We start from the raw sequence: 19,203 nt of genomic DNA, 5'->3' as shown, positions 1-19,203 counted from the left end.
CTCGAAGAACGAGTTACTTTGTTACCTGGTAACGTTCTTTCGATGGGATGGTCCGACGACGTATTCATATCGCTCCCTCCCTGCCTTCCCCACTGCAGAATTTCTTTTGCGATTGCAGCTTACGTTCCGCAAGGCTTTGTGTCTGACTGGCAGTTGACTAATGTCACACATTCTGGGGGAAAAAACTACAACTGAGGCTACGGGCGTCGTGCGTCCTACTTATCACATCGGATGACGTCGGACGTCGGAGGAGGTCCTCGACGACGGCGCATCGACGTCATCGACGCAGGACGCAGACGCCGAAAAAAGTTTCCGAAGCAGCACAGCTGTGGTGATTTCATGTCATAGATATGGAATACGTCATCGGACCATCCCATCGAAAGAACGTTACCAGGTAAGAAAATAACTTGTTCTTCTCTTGCAAAGTGCTTCGCCAGCAATCAGATGGTGGGTGGATGTGTGTGTCTCTCTCTAGGTCCTAAATTGTCTCTATTTATGTATTTCCCAAAGGGGTGGGTAGGCTGAATTATACTAGGCACACCCTCTAGGAATCCTATTGGTTAGAGTCTGTCCTCTCCCCTGATTTGAGAAGGAAATCTGGTGCCATGATGATGCTGCATTTTACAATCCAGGGAGACCCTCCCCTTCGTTTCTGCACAGTAAATCTATTTTTTATATAAGGCATATTTACAATATTAGCAACTTGCTAGAAATAACATATTTACATCACAGATTTAGTGGAGCAAGTATCCGTCCGAGTCCCATCTCAGTGAGAGCTTCGGTTCAGAATTGACAGTTTTTCGCGCTTTTGGTTGGGTACCCAATGTCAGATTTGTCCACATTTTTCTACATATATATGCATGTCATCTGGGCATAATCCCGTGAAGTTTCAGATTTCTAGCATCATCACAACTGCTACAAAATCACAATTTCTGTAGTCGTGTCTCTGAACATAGCACAGAGTTCTGAGTAGTTTCAAAAGTTGACCAGAATTTTCATTTTAACAACCCTATATTTTACAGATTTTTACAATTTTGCACAGTTCTCTGTGTCTTTTTCAAAAAGATACTTTTTGTGGTTTACGGATACACATATCTGTCTGTCCCGCCCCCAAAGTTTTGCTGTGCCAAGAGCAATCCAGGCCTCTCTTCCTGCTGGCAGGGGTGTCTGTTGACACTTGAATTTGCATACCGTTTCAGTCCAGGAAGTCTATTGTCTCTCCTCAGAGCAGCAGAGCAAATCTCCCCTCCTCCATTAATACCCAACTGAGAGTTCCTGGCTTTGCTGAGAAGCAGGAGAGCTGCCTTTGTTGGAGCAAACTGCGGAATGTGCTTTGAAGTCCTCTGGCTGGTATCAGTTCACTTTAAAACCCAACTTGTTTAAATTTGTCTTTGATAAAATAAACTTAGATTTCAAAATAGGCAAACAGATCTCTAATTCCAGTCTTTTTTAAACAGAGATTAAATAGTGGCAACCTATATTGCTTTTGATGGCAAATCACTTATTTTCAACAGTTTGATTTTAATGCACAAGTTTTAAACTCCTAATGCACTTAACTGACAGCTTTGATACAGGCGGCCAGCGGTACTGCACCCATATTCTGACAGATTTCCACAAACAAGCACACTTTTTAATGAGGATATTCTCTGATAGATTCTGCTTTTCCTGACATAGTGCGCTTATGTGGATTCCTTAAATAAGGTGATGGTTGACACCTATCAAGGATGTTGGATCTTTTCTGATGTTTGGGAACCATTCTTTTGCAATTTCAGCAGCCGAGGAAAAACTGATTTTAGAGCACCTTTTGGTTTTCCTGGGAATTGAGCACTGCCTTTCAGGTAGTTCCATTTCCCTCTGTGGGCAGCCCAATGACAGGTTTTGGCAGTGTGGTCTCCTGTTCCCCACTGACACGGGCAAAGTAGATTGGCATCCAATTTTTCCGGTTTCCCTGCGCACAGGGCTTTTTGCGGCCATTCTGTTGGTTCCGTGAAAAGAGCACACAGTGATGTCACAGGGCAGAGCCTAGTGGGTCAATGCATCTCACATGCCAAAGGGAAAAGTGCACACAAACAGCACAGTGTCTAGGTGATGGAAGGTTGTCAGCAGGCCCATTTCTTGGCCTATGCGAAGCGGGCAGCTGCCTGGGGCGCAAGTACCCCTGGGGGTGCTTTTGCCCTGGGAGGTGAAATTTCACTGTTGGGGGCGATTGCCCGTGGGTTAGTAGAGGGCAGCAGGTGCTGCCTCTGCCTCTCTGACCCACCTAACATTACGTGAGGCTCTCTAAACCCAGGCCACCATTTTGTTGTAGTGTTGCACCAAAATCCTTCATGATGGTTTCCATAATCCGACACCGGTTTCATTTGTATAGCAATAATTAATTGACGTTGGGTAGGAGTTACTTAGTGTAGTTAGGGAGTGACGCGCGGGGGTGGCCACATTTTTGTGTTTCGCCCTGGGCACCAAATGGACTAGAAACCTGGCCCTGGCACATGTACAGATGAATAAGCCCATTTTGTGATCTCCCAATAGTCTTTGCCCCTTCTCCGAACCCAAGGCAGGGCTGTCGAATTTGCTAACCAAGGACTCGGAAGTGAGGTGCCTTTCGAACATGCTGGGTGGGAAATGCTGTTTTGTGTCGAGGAGACCCCTGCTCTGGATTACAAGGCTGCTGATTCAGTGCAGGGGCAGATGTAGTGGGACGGGTGGCTTCTACACTGCCTTGCGTGGGAAGGAGCATGAACACCATTAATTTGGGACTAATAGAAACCAGCTAAACACCACCACATGTGAGTTTTACTGGGTCCCGTCCCGTGCAGAAGACCCACCCCCACGCTTCTCTGCCGTGTTGGTGGGCCTGACCGCAAGTCAGGCTCGCTTCCCCTGTCTGGTGCACCTCCCGGGCTTCTGATGCACAGCCACTCTCTGAGCGTCGACTGGTCTCACAGGGGCTTTGAGCTGTTCATAGTTTACCCGAACACTGCAATGCAAGCCCCATAAACTACCAGGATTGACTCTTGGCAGCTTCCGCCATACGCTCAACAGCCCTCTCGAGAACGGTCCATCGTATAATGTATCCTTGCAGCCCCCATGCTCCTATCTGCCGTTGGTCTCGCCTTGCGTTCGAAACTTTCCCATTGGACAGATTTTTATTGCGTGCGTGACTTCTCTTTCCAGTCACCTCGAGATGTTCCAGTTCTTTTAAGAGGGTTATAACTGCAAATAACAGCGGTGCGTCTCCTTGGATCTCGCCATCTCCTGCATCAAAACCTGGCATTACGCGCGAACAATCTGCTTTTGTTTCCCCCCTCCCCCCAGCCCCCCCTTTATTATTTACAGCTTAATTAGCATTGCAGAGAAAACATTTGGCAGCACAGACCTCATTTATTCATTTTCCAGGGCTTGTGCCAGAAAATTAAAGTACATTCAAATCCAATCGCCTCATTTTTTTTTCTTCTATAATTGTTGTTGGGTCGAAGAGTGTGAACATGATCGTTTCCGCCTCGGCCGCAGCTGCTCTGGGGGCTCGTGACGCGTGGCTGGTTGTGCTTCAAGGGCTGAGGGATCGGTTGAGGGTTTGGCGGGTATTACCTGTGATTACTGCAAGGCTAGGTTAGGCGTATGTCTATAACTAGATACAGAACCATCAAACACCCCTCTTTCGAAGGGATTGTGTCCTCCGACGTATTCCTTATCTTAGATATAAATCCTTCAGCTTTGCTGGCCTCGGAAAATTTTTTTTTTTCGCCAGAGGGCGCTGCGCGTCGATGATCGCCGAGTCGATGACCCTCGACGGCCTCCGTGCCGACGTCGACGTCATCCTGCCTATAAAGGCCGCGCGCAGCGTCCGTTGCTCAGTTCCGTTTTTCCGCGCTTCGTTGTGCCTCGGAACACCGTTGCTCAGTTCTCGTCAAGATAACGTATATAATAACTACTATTTACCTCGATATCGATGGCATCCTCCTCCGACCCGACGACCCCTCGGTCCGGTTTCAAAAAGTGCCGAGACTGCGGGAAGAAAATGTCGTTGACGGACCCTCACAGGGTCTGTTTGTGGTGTCTGGGAATCACGCACCAGAGTTCGGAGTGTGAGGAATGCCTTTCCATGACGGCGAAAGCCTTGAAGGAGCGTAGGGGGAAGCTCGAGAGAGGTAGGTCAACTTTAACTTCCTCGAAAGCTTCTTCGGTAGAGTCGAGACGTTCGTCTCCTCACCATAAAAAACACTCTCGATCTAGATCACGAAGTGGCTCCCACCACTCGTCGACATCGAGACACTCGAAGAAGAGACGTAGGAGATCCCCTTCGTCATCTTCGTCGAGTTCTCCTGAGAGAGTTCATTGCCCCACAAAACGCAGCTCGCAAGCTGAGTGGGAGGAATTCAGGAAAAAGATGCTAAGCGTCTTCGAGAAAGCGGCCTCGTCCCCCTCGAAGACAGCTGAGGGTGATACCCCGGGTAAAAAACCCAAAAAATCTAAACGCCGCGAGTCGCAGTACCCGGCGGAAAAGTCAACCCGAAAGCGCCTCGAGCCATCGGGAGATAAAGCATCATCGACGCCATCGTCGAAAACTCCTTCGAAACAGAGGTCGGCGCCATCGACGCCGTTGTCGAAGGATTCATCGGCGCATCAGTCGATCGAGTCGACGCCGACGTCGACGCCGATATCGACGCCGGTGAAGGAAAGAACCACGGCTACTCCACAGCCAACGGTTAGACAAAAGACCTCCGACTCGACGCCGAGAACGTCGACGTCGTTCTCGAGCAAGACTCCGATCCTTTCGAGTTCTTCGAGGCCTAGTACACATTTCTCGACGCTTTTCACGGCGCCTTCGAGTACTTTCACGTCGGTGTCGACGACATCGACGTTTTCAAGGCCTGTGATGATGGCTCCTTCTGCATTGGAAATGGGGTTTATACCATTCCAAAAACCAATGTATCCCCCTTTAACCTCGATTTTTGAGGAAAGGGAGGATTCAGACCAAGATATTGATTTACAGAGGACCACATCACCAGAGCCAGAGACTTTCGCCTCTGAGGAAGGAAGATTAAAAAATCTTCAGGATGCACTTCAGGAAGCTAGTGGCTTGGACACTTCTCCTGAAGCAGAATTTATCAAACCAGACCCAGGAGAACATGCGGAGACTCCATATAGAGCTCTGATGTCTAGAATCATAGAATTTATGGGTTGGTCTGCACCTTCTCCTGCCTTTCAGCAGGATGATCTCACTGACATACTGGACAAGGGCCCACAGGAGGATCCTGTGGTTCCATTTCACTCTGCTCTACAGAGAAGGATTTTGACAAACTGGGAAACGCCAGAAATTATCCCGGCAGTAAATAAAAAACTGTCAACAAAATACAGAGTGGCTAGTTCTGACCCTGAATATTTGTCAAAACACCCTACTCCTGAGAGCTTGGTTGTACAGGCTGCAACCTCATCAGGCAGCACATCTGCATACCCCACTGCTCCGCAGGATAGGGATGACAAAAAATATGATGCCATGGCTAAGAAGGTTTTTTCTGCCTGTAGCATGGCGTTAAAGTCTATTAACGCGACCTGTACGCTCGCTAGGTTCAGCCACACCCTTTGGGAGTGCGCTTCATCAGCGGCTGACTGCCTCCAAGAAGGAGAGGAAAGGGACGCATTTTTAAACATCATCAGGGATGGTAAAGATGCGATGTGCGAGACCCTACAAACTGGCCTAGATTCTGCTGACAGTATCAGCAGGGCCATGGCGGCAAGTACCACAATCCGCAGGCATGCGTGGTTGAGGAAGTCTGGTTTTGCCTCTGACGTGCAGACCAGGCTTTTGAATATGCCCTTTGACGGTTCTACCCTCTTTGGAAAGAAGGCGGATGACAGTTTGGAGAAACTGCAAACGTCCAAGGCAGCAGCCAAGTCATTGGGAGCTGCTATCCGTCAGAATACCTTTCGTCCTTCGGGATCATCGTGGAGAGGACGGTCCTTTCGTTACTATTCCTCATATGGAAGGGGCAGGGGACGACCGGCTCAAAGAGGCCAAGGAAGATTTACCCGTGGTGGACGGGGTAGGGGAAAGAAAGCCGCACCCGCAGGAGCAGGAGCCACTTTACCTTCGGCAACTGCATCAGCCGCTTCAAAACCACTCTGAGGTCTCCCCTCACAGAACACCAGTAGGGGGCAGGTTAACTCACCATCTGACGGAATGGCAGGCTATTACGTCAGATGCTTGGGCTCTGGAGACAGTAGCCCAAGGTTACTGCCTGCCCTTCCTACATATCCCTCAGAGTCATCCACCGGGGAACAACCCTTTGAAGCTTCCAGATCCGCTCCTCTTGCAGGAGGTTTTAGACCTGCTAGAGAAAGGTGCCATAGAACTGGTACCTGTAGCGGAAAGGAACAAGGGTTGGTACTCCCCCTACTTCATAATACCGAAGAAGGACGGAGGACTGAGACCCATCTTAGACTTACGGGAATTGAACAAATTCCTCCGAAAGGACAAGTTCAAGATGGTGACTCTCTCTCAGATCCTTCAGGCCCTCCAGCTTCAGGACTGGTTGGTATCTCTAGACCTCCAGGACGCTTATTTCCATGTGCCGATCCATCCCAGGCACAGGAGATACCTGAGGTTCGCAATTGGCAGCTCTCATTATCAATTTCGAGTTCTGCCATTTGGGCTAACCTCCGCCCCGAGGGTCTTTACCAAGCTAATGTCGGTTGTGGCTGCAAGTCTAAGGAGGGAAGGGATTCATGTCTACCCTTACCTAGACGATTGGTTGATCAGAGCTGTATCTTCGGAACAGGCTCAGAGACAACTAGATTATGTTTGCCACTTCCTTCACAAGCTGGGCTTCTCCCTCAATTTAAAGAAGTCACAGATGATACCATCACAGAGACTCCAATTCATTGGAGCAGTCCTGGACACTTCCCTGGGAAAAGCCTTGCCACCAGAGGTGAGGGCTCGAGATATTCTGCAGATGGTCATCAGATTTCAGAATGCCCAATATCTCCCAGCCTACGACTTTCTGAGGTTGCTAGGCCTCATGGCATCCTGCATATTCCTCGTGCCGGAGGCTCGCCTGAGAATGAGATCCCTCCAGTGGGCACTGAGAACTCAGTGGTCACAGTTCTCAGGAAGGATGACAGATCTCCTTCGGATCCCGGTCAAAGTAGCCCGAGACCTTCAGTGGTGGGCCTGTCGGGAGAACATCCTGAAAGGAGAAATGTTTTGGCAACCATGGCCGGAGATAACAGTAGTCACGGATGCCTCACTCACGGGGTGGGGAGCTCACGCCAACGACTTGACCATCAGCGGTCGTTGGTCTCCATCGGAGTCCAGACTACATATCAACCTGTTGGAGCTGAGAGCCATCAGACTAGCGCTGAAGGCTTTTCTGCCGTCTGTACGGGGAAGAAACGTCCTAATAATGACGGACAATACAGTGGCCATGCACTACCTCAACAAAAGAGGAGGCGTAGGCTCACTACCACTGTGCAGAGAGGCGATGCAGCTCTGGTTTTGGGCAATTCAGGAAGGAATCTCTCTATCGGCAATTCACCTAGCCGGAGAGAAGAACTTGACAGCGGACGCTCTGAGCAGGCAGAGCACAGTCTCTCACGAGTGGGAGATAGCTCAGGAAGTCCTTCAAGAGATCTTCGCCCTTTGGGGAACCCCTCAAGTGGATCTGTTCGCCACCAGTATCAACAGGAAGTGCGACAGATTTTGCTCAAGGGAATTTCCCCCGAGAGGAGCTCTAGGAGATGCGTTCGTAGTGGACTGGGAGTTCCCACTTCTGTACGCGTTCCCTCCGGTCCCTGTCATTCCTCAAATGATCAGGAGGTTGAGAAGGTTTCGGAAGACCATGATCCTAATTGCCCCGGATTGGGCCAGGAGAACGTGGTACCCGGACCTTCTAGACATGTCCATCTGCCCTCCAATTCGACTGCCATACAGAGAGGATCTTCTCTCGCAGAAGGAAGGTCAGGTTCTCCATCCAGCCATCAAGACCCTCAACCTTCACGCTTGGTGTCTGAAAGGTTGAGGTACAAGGATTGGGACCTTCCGGATGATGTTATGGAGGTGTTGCTTTCGGCCAGAAGGCCGGCAACTAAAACTCTATACCGCTGCCGTTGGAACAAATTTTGCAGCTGGTGCAGAGAAAAGAATATTGAACCCTTTTCTTGTGGTACACCTATGGTGTTGTCATTCTTACTTTACCTGGCTAATTCAGGCCTACAGGTTGGCACAATTAAGGGCTATCTCGCAGCGCTATCAATCTTTAAGCGCACTGCAGAGGAGCCTTCATACTTCAAAATTCCATTGGTAATACAATACCTAAAAGGATTAACTAATGTTTATCCCCCGAAACCTTTTCAAGTTCCCTTATGGGATTTAAACCTAATTTTAAACTTCCTAAAGGGTGCCCCTTTTGAACCACTACACTCTTGTTCATTGAAGCTTCTCACCCTCAAAACTGTTTTGCTAATAGCATTGACATCTGCTAGAAGGGTTAGCGAGTTGCAAGCCTTATCGTGTAAACCTCCACATACAATCTTTTACAAGGACAAAGTTGTTCTTCAGGTGAAGCCTAACTTCCTCCCGAAGGTAGTCTCGGAGTTTCACATCACTCAGAAGATTATATTACCTTCTTTCTACCCTCCTCCTCATCCGGGGAAGGAGGAAGAGAGACTGCACAGGCTGGACCCTAAGCGAGCCTTGAGCTTCTATATCAGCAGATTGGCTAAGATCAGACAAGCAGACCAACTCTTTGTAGGTTATGCAGGACATAAGTTGGGCCTTCCAATAACAAAACAAACCATCTCCAGATGGATTATTTTAGCCATTCTGGAATGCTACAAATTGGCAGGAAAGGAGCCTCCTCAAAATCTAAGGGCTCATTCTACCAGGGGTATCGCAACATCCTCAGCCCTTCAAAGAGGGGTGCCAATTCGAGATATATGTGCGGCTGCCACATGGTCGTCCGCACATACATTTACCAAATTCTATAGCCTGGATTCCTCCTCTAGTCAAGAAACTAGATTCGGCAAGGCTGTGTTACACTCTGTCCATTCTGGAAGGGTAACATAACTTTTATTACTCCCGCCTCCAGTCACAATACCACTGCTATGGGAGTCTATCTAAGATAAGGAATACGTCGGAGGACACAATCCCTTCGAAGAACTAGTTACTCTTACCTTGTAACGTTCTTTCGATGGGATGTTCCTCCGACGTATTCCTTATCGACCCTCCCATCCATCCCCGCAGTATGACTTCCTGTGGGTTTGCAGCCTATGCTCCTTCAAGGTGATTAGTCTAATCCAAAAACATTACTGGGGACTACAAAACGGAACTGAGCAACGGACGCTGCGCGCGGCCTTTATAGGCAGGATGACGTCGACGTCGGCACGGAGGCCGTCGAGGGTCATCGACTCGGCGATCATCGACGCGCAGCGCCCTCTGGCGAAAAAAAAAAATTTTCCGAGGCCAGCAAAGCTGAAGGATTTATATCTAAGATAAGGAATACGTCGGAGGAACATCCCATCGAAAGAACGTTACAAGGTAAGAGTAACTAGTTCTTCTATTAGCCGCTGTAACAGTAAGTGTGGTGAATTACAAGAAAGGCTGCCCAAAAAACACTCTTACCATTGGTGCTTGGGGCAGCGTGCTGTGCCGCCCCTTCCCCCAACCTTCTCCTGGTGGCAAGTGTCAAAAAAATAGCAACGCGGATTCCTGCATTTATTGCAGACATCTGTGTGCAGCCTGTGCTACTCGGGGAAGTCAGCTATGATATTTTCTTGTATGTTAATAATCTAGAAGGGGTTAAATAACACGTCTGTAACTACTGGGCTAAGAAGCAGAGCGAGTTCTGTAAGACGCTATTGCAGTACCCCTCCCCACATCCACGCGTCTCTAACGGATGCATTTGGTAATCCTGTATGGATTACCCTGGTGTTTGGGAAATAGTGTTTTATCCAGCAGCCCCCATTTATTTTGGCAGAGAGCAAGCCTCCTTTTATTGCAAATTGATACTGCTGTCCATTTCTTTTCTCTCGCACCAAATCACCAGAGAGAAAGAATGCAACCATGTCTGAAAGCCAGGCGAATTATTCCATGTCGGAAGCACTGAAATGGGAAGGTAGCAATGGACGCTTTGTTACACCACGTTCTGTGCATTGGTGGGTGGGTACTGATATGCATGTAATATTGTGATCAATGGTATAGAAAGCATGGGATCACATTGGATGAGCAGGGGGAGGGTGCGGCTCATGCAACCCACCTGTGACCATTTTGGCAAACTCTCCTTTATTGTTAAAGATGGCCTTCTGTGGCTGGAACATCCACGGGACCTGCGGTCTGGTGGGTAGGACTTGAACTGAATGCGATTTCCCCCACCCCCAACTGCTTAACTCTGTATTTCACTGAAAGGACATTGACAATCTTTGCATGACAAACCTATGACATGGGTCAATACCTTTCAGGGATCTGTGCGCCAAACCTTTTGGAGAGGAACAAAGAAACACTCATTAAATATGCCAGTCAGAAAGAAATCACTTTTGGGATGACGGTTGCACTTTCATGCTGTATAGAGGTAGAAGCACTTACCGATGCTGATGGAGATGGCAACCTTGTGTATCGAGGCTACCTGCAATTCCATGAAGGCATTGAGGAAGAACTTGTCCGTGATCTAGAAGTAGAGCCACTTCGTAGATGGATCTACGAAGCACTCGGCTGTATATCTGGGCTGCAAGGCAAGAGCTGCTCTGTGATAAGGGAGTGAATGTCTGTGCTTGGGCATCCCTTCGATGGCCCTTCAGTTGAATGTGTCCATGTCTTGCTGGTTGACCCCCGTTTACTTTTCACTTCACGTTTAGCAGAAATTAACAAGAAGGGTGCCAGAAGATTGGCATTTTACGATCCAGTTATTATGCATTTTATCCCTCCGTTTCGATTTTAATTGTTACTCCCTGGGAGCCACCCCATGTCCCCAAGATTATGCAGGATTCACACCAGTCCGGCAATGTAAGGTGTCGATTTGGTTCTTGTGCCCGACTGAAAGCATTTAGTGCCTGAAATCTTCTGCAGCAGTCCATAAGTGTTAATAGTGCCCATGCAAGCATTTTGGGGGCAAGGTTGGGATCAACCTACTTACGCATTCAATAACTGTTCACTCCACAATGACTGACAACGTACATAGGTTATTATGGTTTAGTGTGCAACAGTACCAAAGTGGAGTATGAAGAGAAAAAAGATTTCATCAGGGGCCATAGGGATAAGGTTGTGGCAGGCGTAAGGGGGGTGAATTAGAATGGGACCTATCCGGCAAGTAGTTTTGAGTAAGCATGTTTATGGTTGTGCTGCTGCCAGGAAGAATAGTTCTGCCGCATATTGAAAGCATTATGAGGTACATTTTGAAGAAAGTGGAAAACATCCAGTCTGAAATGCCACTTGACTGTAGACTGATTTAGTGCACTTGTATAGTGATGTAATACCTTGAAGGGATACTCAGTGCTCTGAGCAAATAAGCTATTCGGGCCACATGACGTTCAGTTTGGATCCGAAGCGGGTGGTTGAGGAAGCGCTGTCTAGGAAGACGTTTCCAGGTTCTTACCACCTGATTGCGAACCTGCAGCTTCTTTTAGAGCTCAAATTAATGGGAGGGGCTTGCAGGAAAACTTGATCTGAGGTGATCACATTGGAAGAAAAACAGATTCCGAAACATGGTTTCTCCTCTGAAACCACAAATCTACCCCCTAGAGCTTGGATGGCGACACATTTAATAGTTCAGTGGAACATTTGGTAGCTCCGCAAGGGTTGACCATCCCATTACTCTGAACGTTCCATTTTCAGGTCTGTGACATCGCTGTCCTCTGAATGTATTATTTTGTATTGGCATAGCTGTTGGGCCATATCCAAGCACTGCAGTCAGTGAAGGGGGTGATTTATATTACAGCGTTTTGAGATATTCGATTAGCTTGGCACACCCCTGCCTCTACAAACAAAGCCACAAAGAACCCACATTGGGACTAGCAGATAGCTTGTGGAGTGACCTGTATGAGTGGATTTGTTATGGCATCCGAGTTGCACACATTATTTGGTTTATTGGCAAGTCCTGTAAATCTTTTTTTCGTTTACAAATACTCGTTCAATGTTAAAAATCAAGATATTTTACTAGAAGTGATGATGCATCTGCACTCCATCAGCCGAATCAAGGAGGCTGGTCCATCCTGTTAGTAGAATATCTGACATGAGTATCTGCAGAGGTAAGCGTGTTCTTGTACATCTCGAGCAGAATTATTGAACGGTACTATCCTGCTATTTGTTAATGCAATCTGACTGATAGAGCTTGGACAAAAGTAGCAGGAGAAACAGTACAGCGAAGAGTTGTGGAATCTAACCAGATTACAACCATAATGAAGAGCTGAGATAGGAGCACTGCTTCCAACCTATTGGATACATTGACTATAACACATCCTAAAGCTCCCACGCAGAGCCCATATTACTTGCATGTTAAAGCACTGGCTTCCAGTACTCGTGCTCATTCTATGAAAACCCTGTGCCACTTCCACAAGGTTGTCCAATATTCCACCCCTTCCTTTATAACCGAATTCACCAATTCCTTTCAAATGTACCCATTTAATCTGTTCTCCCCACTCCCTGTTCTTTCAACAAATCTGTCATCTAAACAAATTATTTGGCCACACCTTTTCAGTACTGGCATCCCCCAGCTGGAGCAAGCATCCACTCAACCTTAGAATGGAAAATAATTTGCTTCCGTTTAGGAAACGCCTGATAACACAGGTGCCCCCAATGGTGGCATTCGTGCTCAATTAATATCTTTTACTTAACTGCTCAGAAAGCAATGCCTTCCTGCCCCATAGCTGTCAATATCCTGGGCAGTTTCAAACTTTGAGCACTTGATGATTTGGCCAAACGCCACCTAGTCATTTCATCATTGCTCCAAGCTACCATTGCCCTCATTCATGGTGGGTTGAGATTACCTGATCCTAGTGATGCAGTATTGCTGTTCTCAATTTTTGCTGGACTGAGAGCTCACTGATTATTGTGCATTCACTAAGAAGCCCCCATCAACAGATAATGTTACACAAAGCTCAGTGCTTTGCACATTCTTATAGAGTATCCTATGCTCGTTTTTGCAGTGGATCAGCCAGGCACAGGGGTTTTGAATGGATTGTGTCCTTCCACGTATTGCTCATCTTTGATATATTCCATCTCGCATCAGCTGCTTTGGAAATCTTTTCACAGCAGAGGGTGCCATGCACCGTCATGCCGTGCATCTTGTCCCTCGGTAGTCTGTCTGCTCTAGAGTATGACATTGACGTCTGTATATATAGCATGCACCCCACCCAGTGCCTAATTTCTTATTTTTTTTCTCTAACGTCAGAATATAACCTGCCATTGGTAGAGAGATAAGTGGGAGGAATATCCAATCGAAAGAATATTACCAGGGGTAAGTAATTTGTTCTTCAAATGAATTGTCCTCCCACGTATTCCTCATCTTTGATAGACCCCCATAGCCGTGTGGTGTGGGAGGTGGCAACAGAATTTACTTTTCATGAATGCTGTGCAGAACAGCTATCCCAAACTTTGCCTCCTGACCCGATGCAGAATCCAGGAAATAATGCCTTTCTAAGGTATGAGGAGAAGACCACATTGCAGCATTACAGATGTCCTGCACTGGTACCCCCACTGCAAAGCCGAAGAAGTAGCCAAACCTCCTGCTAGAATGGGCTTGTAAACCAGTAGGGACATATTTTCATGACAAGTTGTAGCATTCTGAAATGCATAAAATAAACAGGATAAAGTTTGCTTGGTTACCGCTTGACCAAGCTTGACACCAGCATATCCCACAAAAAGCTGATTGTCCTGTCTGAGTTTTGCCTGCCTATTGATTTAGAAACTCCAAAACCCTTTTTAGATCTAGGCAATGAAGACTCTTCTCTTATAAGTGATGTACTCCATGAGCTGTCTAAAGAAAACTTGGATTATGGACCAGAAGCGTATAGTCTGATCACTTCCAGATGAATGGATGCTTTGTGTGTTCCTATTTTGGTTTATCTCGATCCATCTGCATAAGTACAAAGGGTCTTTTGTGGGTTGTAATTATTCATTAAGTAGAGGCTTAGCTTAGTATTCTCTTGTGCTTTTTGGAGCTACTGTTTATCACACATCCTCCACCTGCCCACTTAAACGCACGTGAGCAAGGTCTAGCTGATTAAAGGTCCTTAGTGCCACTACCCCTTAAGACATGCATGCATGCAACTGCTCAAACGGCGATACCCTCGCCTTGGCAGCTGTTAAAGAGCATCATCTTATGTCCCTTTTAGTGCGACCCGCTTTTTGCTCCCCAGACAGCAATTATTTCTTAAATTCGAAATATATAATGCTAGTGTTATTATAAAAAAAATAACTTCTGGTAGTCTTGGGGGTGAGTGCTGTGATAGGATTTCCTGTGTGGTCTCCTGTCATCCTATGTAGGAAGATCCTGCATGAAGTGCCTCTTTGCAAGCAAGCACCATTGACTGGGATGTGTTACCAGTGAAGTGAGTAGAAGGTGGTGGTATCTGGGTTTTGGTGTGGGTACTTGTAGGAGGAATACTGTGCGCATGAGTTATAATATATTTTGGTGCTGCTGGCATTGAGAGCAGGCAAAGAATTTGAATGTTAGTGGATGGGATAGAATGCATAGGTGTGGGCTCACAGTGGTTCAGAGTAACAGTAACCGTGGAAGGCTTTAATGAACCAAGAATGCACAACTTTGAAGACTAAGCTGTTCCATCAAAATAGTGACAAAGGTGGGGTACGCTTCACCACTACTCTGTAGTGACATAATATGCACAACCTAGATGTTTCTGTTTACGGCCGACTGCCTTTGGTGATGACATCCCAAAGTGGTGTCACCTTTCTGGGCAGTATTGCTGTTTCTGTGTGGATTCCAAAACTAAAAGGATCGTGGTGCCTGCAGGGTAGGAAATGGGCCGAAACAAGACAGAGCGGGGATCCGGCAAAGTTGCTGGAACTCTGCAGTGTCTAGGTGCCCAGGGCTAGGCCAGGAAACTCCCAGATATGTCCTCAAGCTGAGCTCTCGCAGCCTGTGCTTTCCAAGACACTGCGCGGGAGACTGAATGCAGAAACAACTAAAGCCTCACCTCCCATTCAGTAGCTGTCTAAATTGGTATATATGGCTTGCAATTAGCAAAAAAAAATTGCTAGGGTGAGTATTGCGACTAATGAAGGGAGCAGAGTCCAACTTCCATTTCTCACTCCAAAGGGTCTCCTGCTGAATCACTATCGGGCTTGTTTCACATTTGAAATTGTGGGCATTCTTATGTTCTCATAAAGCTCTTTGCTTTCATGCAAATTGACAAGCGTGGGCTCTATGAAGAGATACCGTGCTGCTGGCTTGGGACCTCGCCCCCTCTTTCCCACAGCCGCCCTCCCCCCAGGAGCAGTGGGTTCCCCCAGTACATTTTTTCCATTTCCAGCACTCCGTGTCCTCCCTTAAACATCCACATTGCAGTATGGGTGTCCTCCACTTGTCCTGTTTCGGAGCTGCAAACTCATCACAATATCCTCAACATTATTTGCTGGATCTACTCCTTTCCTTTCAGACTGGTGTACTCCCCCTTTTGTCTCTTACTCACAGTGCTTTTTTTTCTTGTATAGCTGCAAGATTACTGTGATATCACAGGGGATTTATAGTGATATTTTCGAATGCCATTATGTTGATGCAATTTTGGCGAAATTTTTTTTTCGCATTTTTTTTTACATTGTTTAAAATGGGGGGGTTCCCCCAAAACCCTGTTTTTTGTACACTTTTTTTTACTTGCCAAACAAAAAAAAACAAAATAAAAAAAAATATTAAATGTTTCGGCAAAATGTTTTCGATATAATGGTGTTTCGAAAATATGTATTCGAAAAATATGACCGGATACCGTCACAGGGCACTTTGAACTTAGCCCAGTGTTTTACAGAATCACCAACATAAAATCCTGCTGAATCCTTCCTTCTGCACTTTCCACAGTTGTTTACCTTCTTATACTCTGCTCCACCTTTTCTTTTCTAGCTTTGTTTGATGCAAAGTGGTGCTGTGTGGATCTTTCTCGCTTTGCCACCCCTTTTACCCCTTTTGTGGACGGCTAAATACCATTGGCTAAAGCTGTTGTCTGCTCCCATGTGGAATTTTCCCCACCAAGTAGCCTCTCTTGCCCTTAATTGTTGCAACCACATTGATAAACCCGAGCTCTGATAATCTGATTAATGAAGGGCTCAACCTCCTATACGACGAACATTTTAATTTCTCCACAAGTGACTGCTTTATTATGAGCCCTAAATGGGTTGCAAAATGATGACAGTCCATGAGTGACTCCAGATAACTTACGGTGAGTGTTTTGCTCCCTTCTTTTGGAAGTTGGATTAATGGGATTTTTCAAGGAGTAAAAAAGTATAATAATTAAATAATTAGTTTTTTCTATAGCGCTTTTATCCAAAGTGCTATACTTAGGACGCATTTAAGTAGTTCTCCTTGTTGATGCACGTATTTGTAGGTAAGTAAACATATTTTAACTTTGCAAACAGGTAGTCTGGCGAAGTCCACTTAAGCAACAAAGTGACTGAGACTGTATTCCAGCAGACACTGGGCAATACGTGGGGTGAATCTGGGGCCCGGACTGGCACTGTGTATTTCAGGCGTCAGCCTCTTCCTAAAGTTAGTAACCAATACCCTAGGCTTGTCAGCCATGTCATGGTTTCTCTCCATCATGTGTCCTTCACGTGTTCTTAAAGTTTTTCCTGGCATTCAGATCAGAAGTCACCACTCTCCTGTCAGTAGGAAGCCTAACTGAAACATGTTAAGGGCCCTTTCCCTTCTAAATGGAGGCTCCCCACCCGCGAAGCCCTGAGCAGGAACCCTACTCTGAGGTGGACTTAAGCTTCGATCCTAATTGACCAACCTATGGCTTCAAACTCCCCGCAGAGCGAACTGCCAGTGCCTTGTTCATCTTGCTTGTCAGTCATTTCACCTTTGCTGAGCATCGCTGCTTGACTTGCATGCTACATCGTGACACAATAATACAAGGCCGCCGACCTTTAAAGTACTAAACTCTCACGCAGGAGCACTGTAAGTTTTTTTTTTTTTTGTAATTATTATTCACATTGGTCTTTTATTTCTAACTTGGGGGCAGGGGGGCAGAGGGGTAGGGGGGAAACTTTCCAGGTTCTCATTTTCCAATTGTTTGTGTAAATCACTAAGTAACCTCATGAACCCTGACGCCGTCTGTGAGTTCCGCCCTTTAGTGTAAGCACTTTCACATATACAGGCTCCAGCGTTGTGTGGACCTTCAAAGGTATGGTCTGCAGGGAGGGTTGGGGCTTTTGTGCTCTGGTGTTTTCATTGTGTGTACCCTTCTAAGCAGATGACTGTATAGCCATACAGGATGTAGAAAGCATCCACTGTAGGAGCGCTATAGAATATATGCACTCATCGGCGATCAGAAGGCCAACACCTTGGTGCGTTTACCGTAAATGTGATCGAGGAGGCCACCTTGTGAGAGGGAGGCCTCCCCCACTGTCACCTTGTGAATGTGAAGTACTTAGCTGGATTGGAGGGGTATCTTTGACAGGAATCCTTTATTTACCCTGTACTTCTTGCTTATGTTTTACAGATGCCTTTGTAAATAGTCAAGAGTGGACACTGAGTCGTGCTGTGCCGGAGCTCAAAGTGGTGAGTACCTTATTTGAAATGTGTGGATACCTCTCCCCCACCTTATCCTCCTTTTACCTCATTTTTATACAGCTTCATAAAATCAATTTTAAAAGTGAAGAGTAAAACCAGGTGAAATTGCTTTTACCTTTCCCTTTTACTCTGTTTTGAAAAAAATGTAAATGCCACTTGCAAATTAATATTTTGCAGATAGCATTTACCGTAGATTCCTGTGGAATCTGTATACTTTTAACAGGTGATAAAAAAATAGGCGGATTCCCTAGGAATCCATCGTTTTAACTCCTCCATGAAATTCTCCTGCTAGTGCTAAAAACCATGTACTTTTGGAAGTCGAAGGACGAAAGCATGGTGGAAATGTTCAGTTTAATGCTCCTTCACATACAAATGGGACGACAATGCCCTGAAGTGTAATAATAAGGCACAAACAGCCAATGGCTTGCTTGTACGCCTTGCATGTTCACGCATGAATCATGATCACCCGAATATTACACCTAATTCCTCATTGTCACCTGTCCAGGGCTAGTGGGTCACCGAGCCATAATGGGGGAAAACCCTATTATGCGTTGCTTGGGAATATTCTGATAATGTTAAATCAGAACAAATACGTTTTTTTTGATGCAGCTCAACAAAACTTTTGACATTCAGTTGAAAAGTGACTATGGTATCCAGTGATTCCCTCGAATATAAAGCATCGAATGCAAAAGCCTCGAAAAACAATGCATCAAAAAATGCATTTCTTTTGTAGGTAAAGTTTTTTTTTATTAAAATGGAGTTTAAGGGGTAAGAAAACAGGTGTTGGGGGGACCCCCCCATTAAACAAAATGGAAAAAAATGCATTTTTTGATGCATTTTATTTCGAGGCGTTTGCTTTCGATGCTTTGGACGTGGAGGCTATCACTAGGAACCAGTATACAAGGTAATGCTTTAACGCAATTAAACCTTACAAAATGTGGGAAGTGTTTGAAGTTATACCCTATTTACCCACTCCTGTTGCGCAGCTCTCAACCACACTGAAGACACCACAACCTACATCAGCAGAAACTACCAGACAGATTCCCTTGTTCTATTTTAAGACCTATGACAAACACATTGCATTGATGTATGTGTAGTGCCTGATAACAGAAATGTAATATACCTGTCAACCCATTATGGGGGTAAAGTGGCCACTAGGCCTGTCCACAGACCAGCTTCTATGGCGACTTTGAATGGACCAGGCAGTGTAACCATGGCTGGGCGGGGTCTTGAGCATGCGGCCATGCCTACTGGCCCAGGCAGCTTTGGGTGGCTTGGCAGGGCAGTATAGCAATAGCCATGATTGTTAGCACTGTGCTGTAGTTTTCAGGGATGTCATCGTTGATGTAATGAGGGATGCCATCTGTGACGTCATCAGTGCGCTCATTGCTGTGCATTGGGGGTGGGGCTCAGAGTTAAGGTGATGTAGCTTCCCACACTTGTCGAATTTTAAGGATTTGTTGCATTCAGCAAT

At 46.3% G+C, this 19,203-nt stretch overlaps 1 protein-coding gene across 4 annotated transcripts in view; it reads left to right on the top strand.

Annotated features, from left to right (window-relative positions):
• Positions 1-19,203, top strand: part of AGAP1 (ArfGAP with GTPase domain, ankyrin repeat and PH domain 1) — a 1,778,872-nt gene that overhangs the window by 657,279 nt on the left and 1,102,390 nt on the right. For all 4 annotated transcript variants that reach the window (XM_069615994.1, XM_069615993.1, XM_069615991.1 and 1 more), the window contains exon 2: positions 17,659-17,717. In XM_069615994.1, the coding sequence (XP_069472095.1) occupies positions 17,659-17,717 (59 nt within the window). The remainder of the gene's footprint in view (positions 1-17,658; positions 17,718-19,203) is intronic.

This window comes from Ambystoma mexicanum, chromosome 9 (genome assembly GCF_040938575.1).
Source record: "Ambystoma mexicanum isolate Mex_15411 chromosome 9, UKY_AmexF1_1, whole genome shotgun sequence".
Lineage (NCBI taxonomy): Eukaryota > Metazoa > Chordata > Amphibia > Caudata > Ambystomatidae > Ambystoma > Ambystoma mexicanum.
This window is presented reverse-complemented; position numbering and strand designations above follow the sequence as displayed.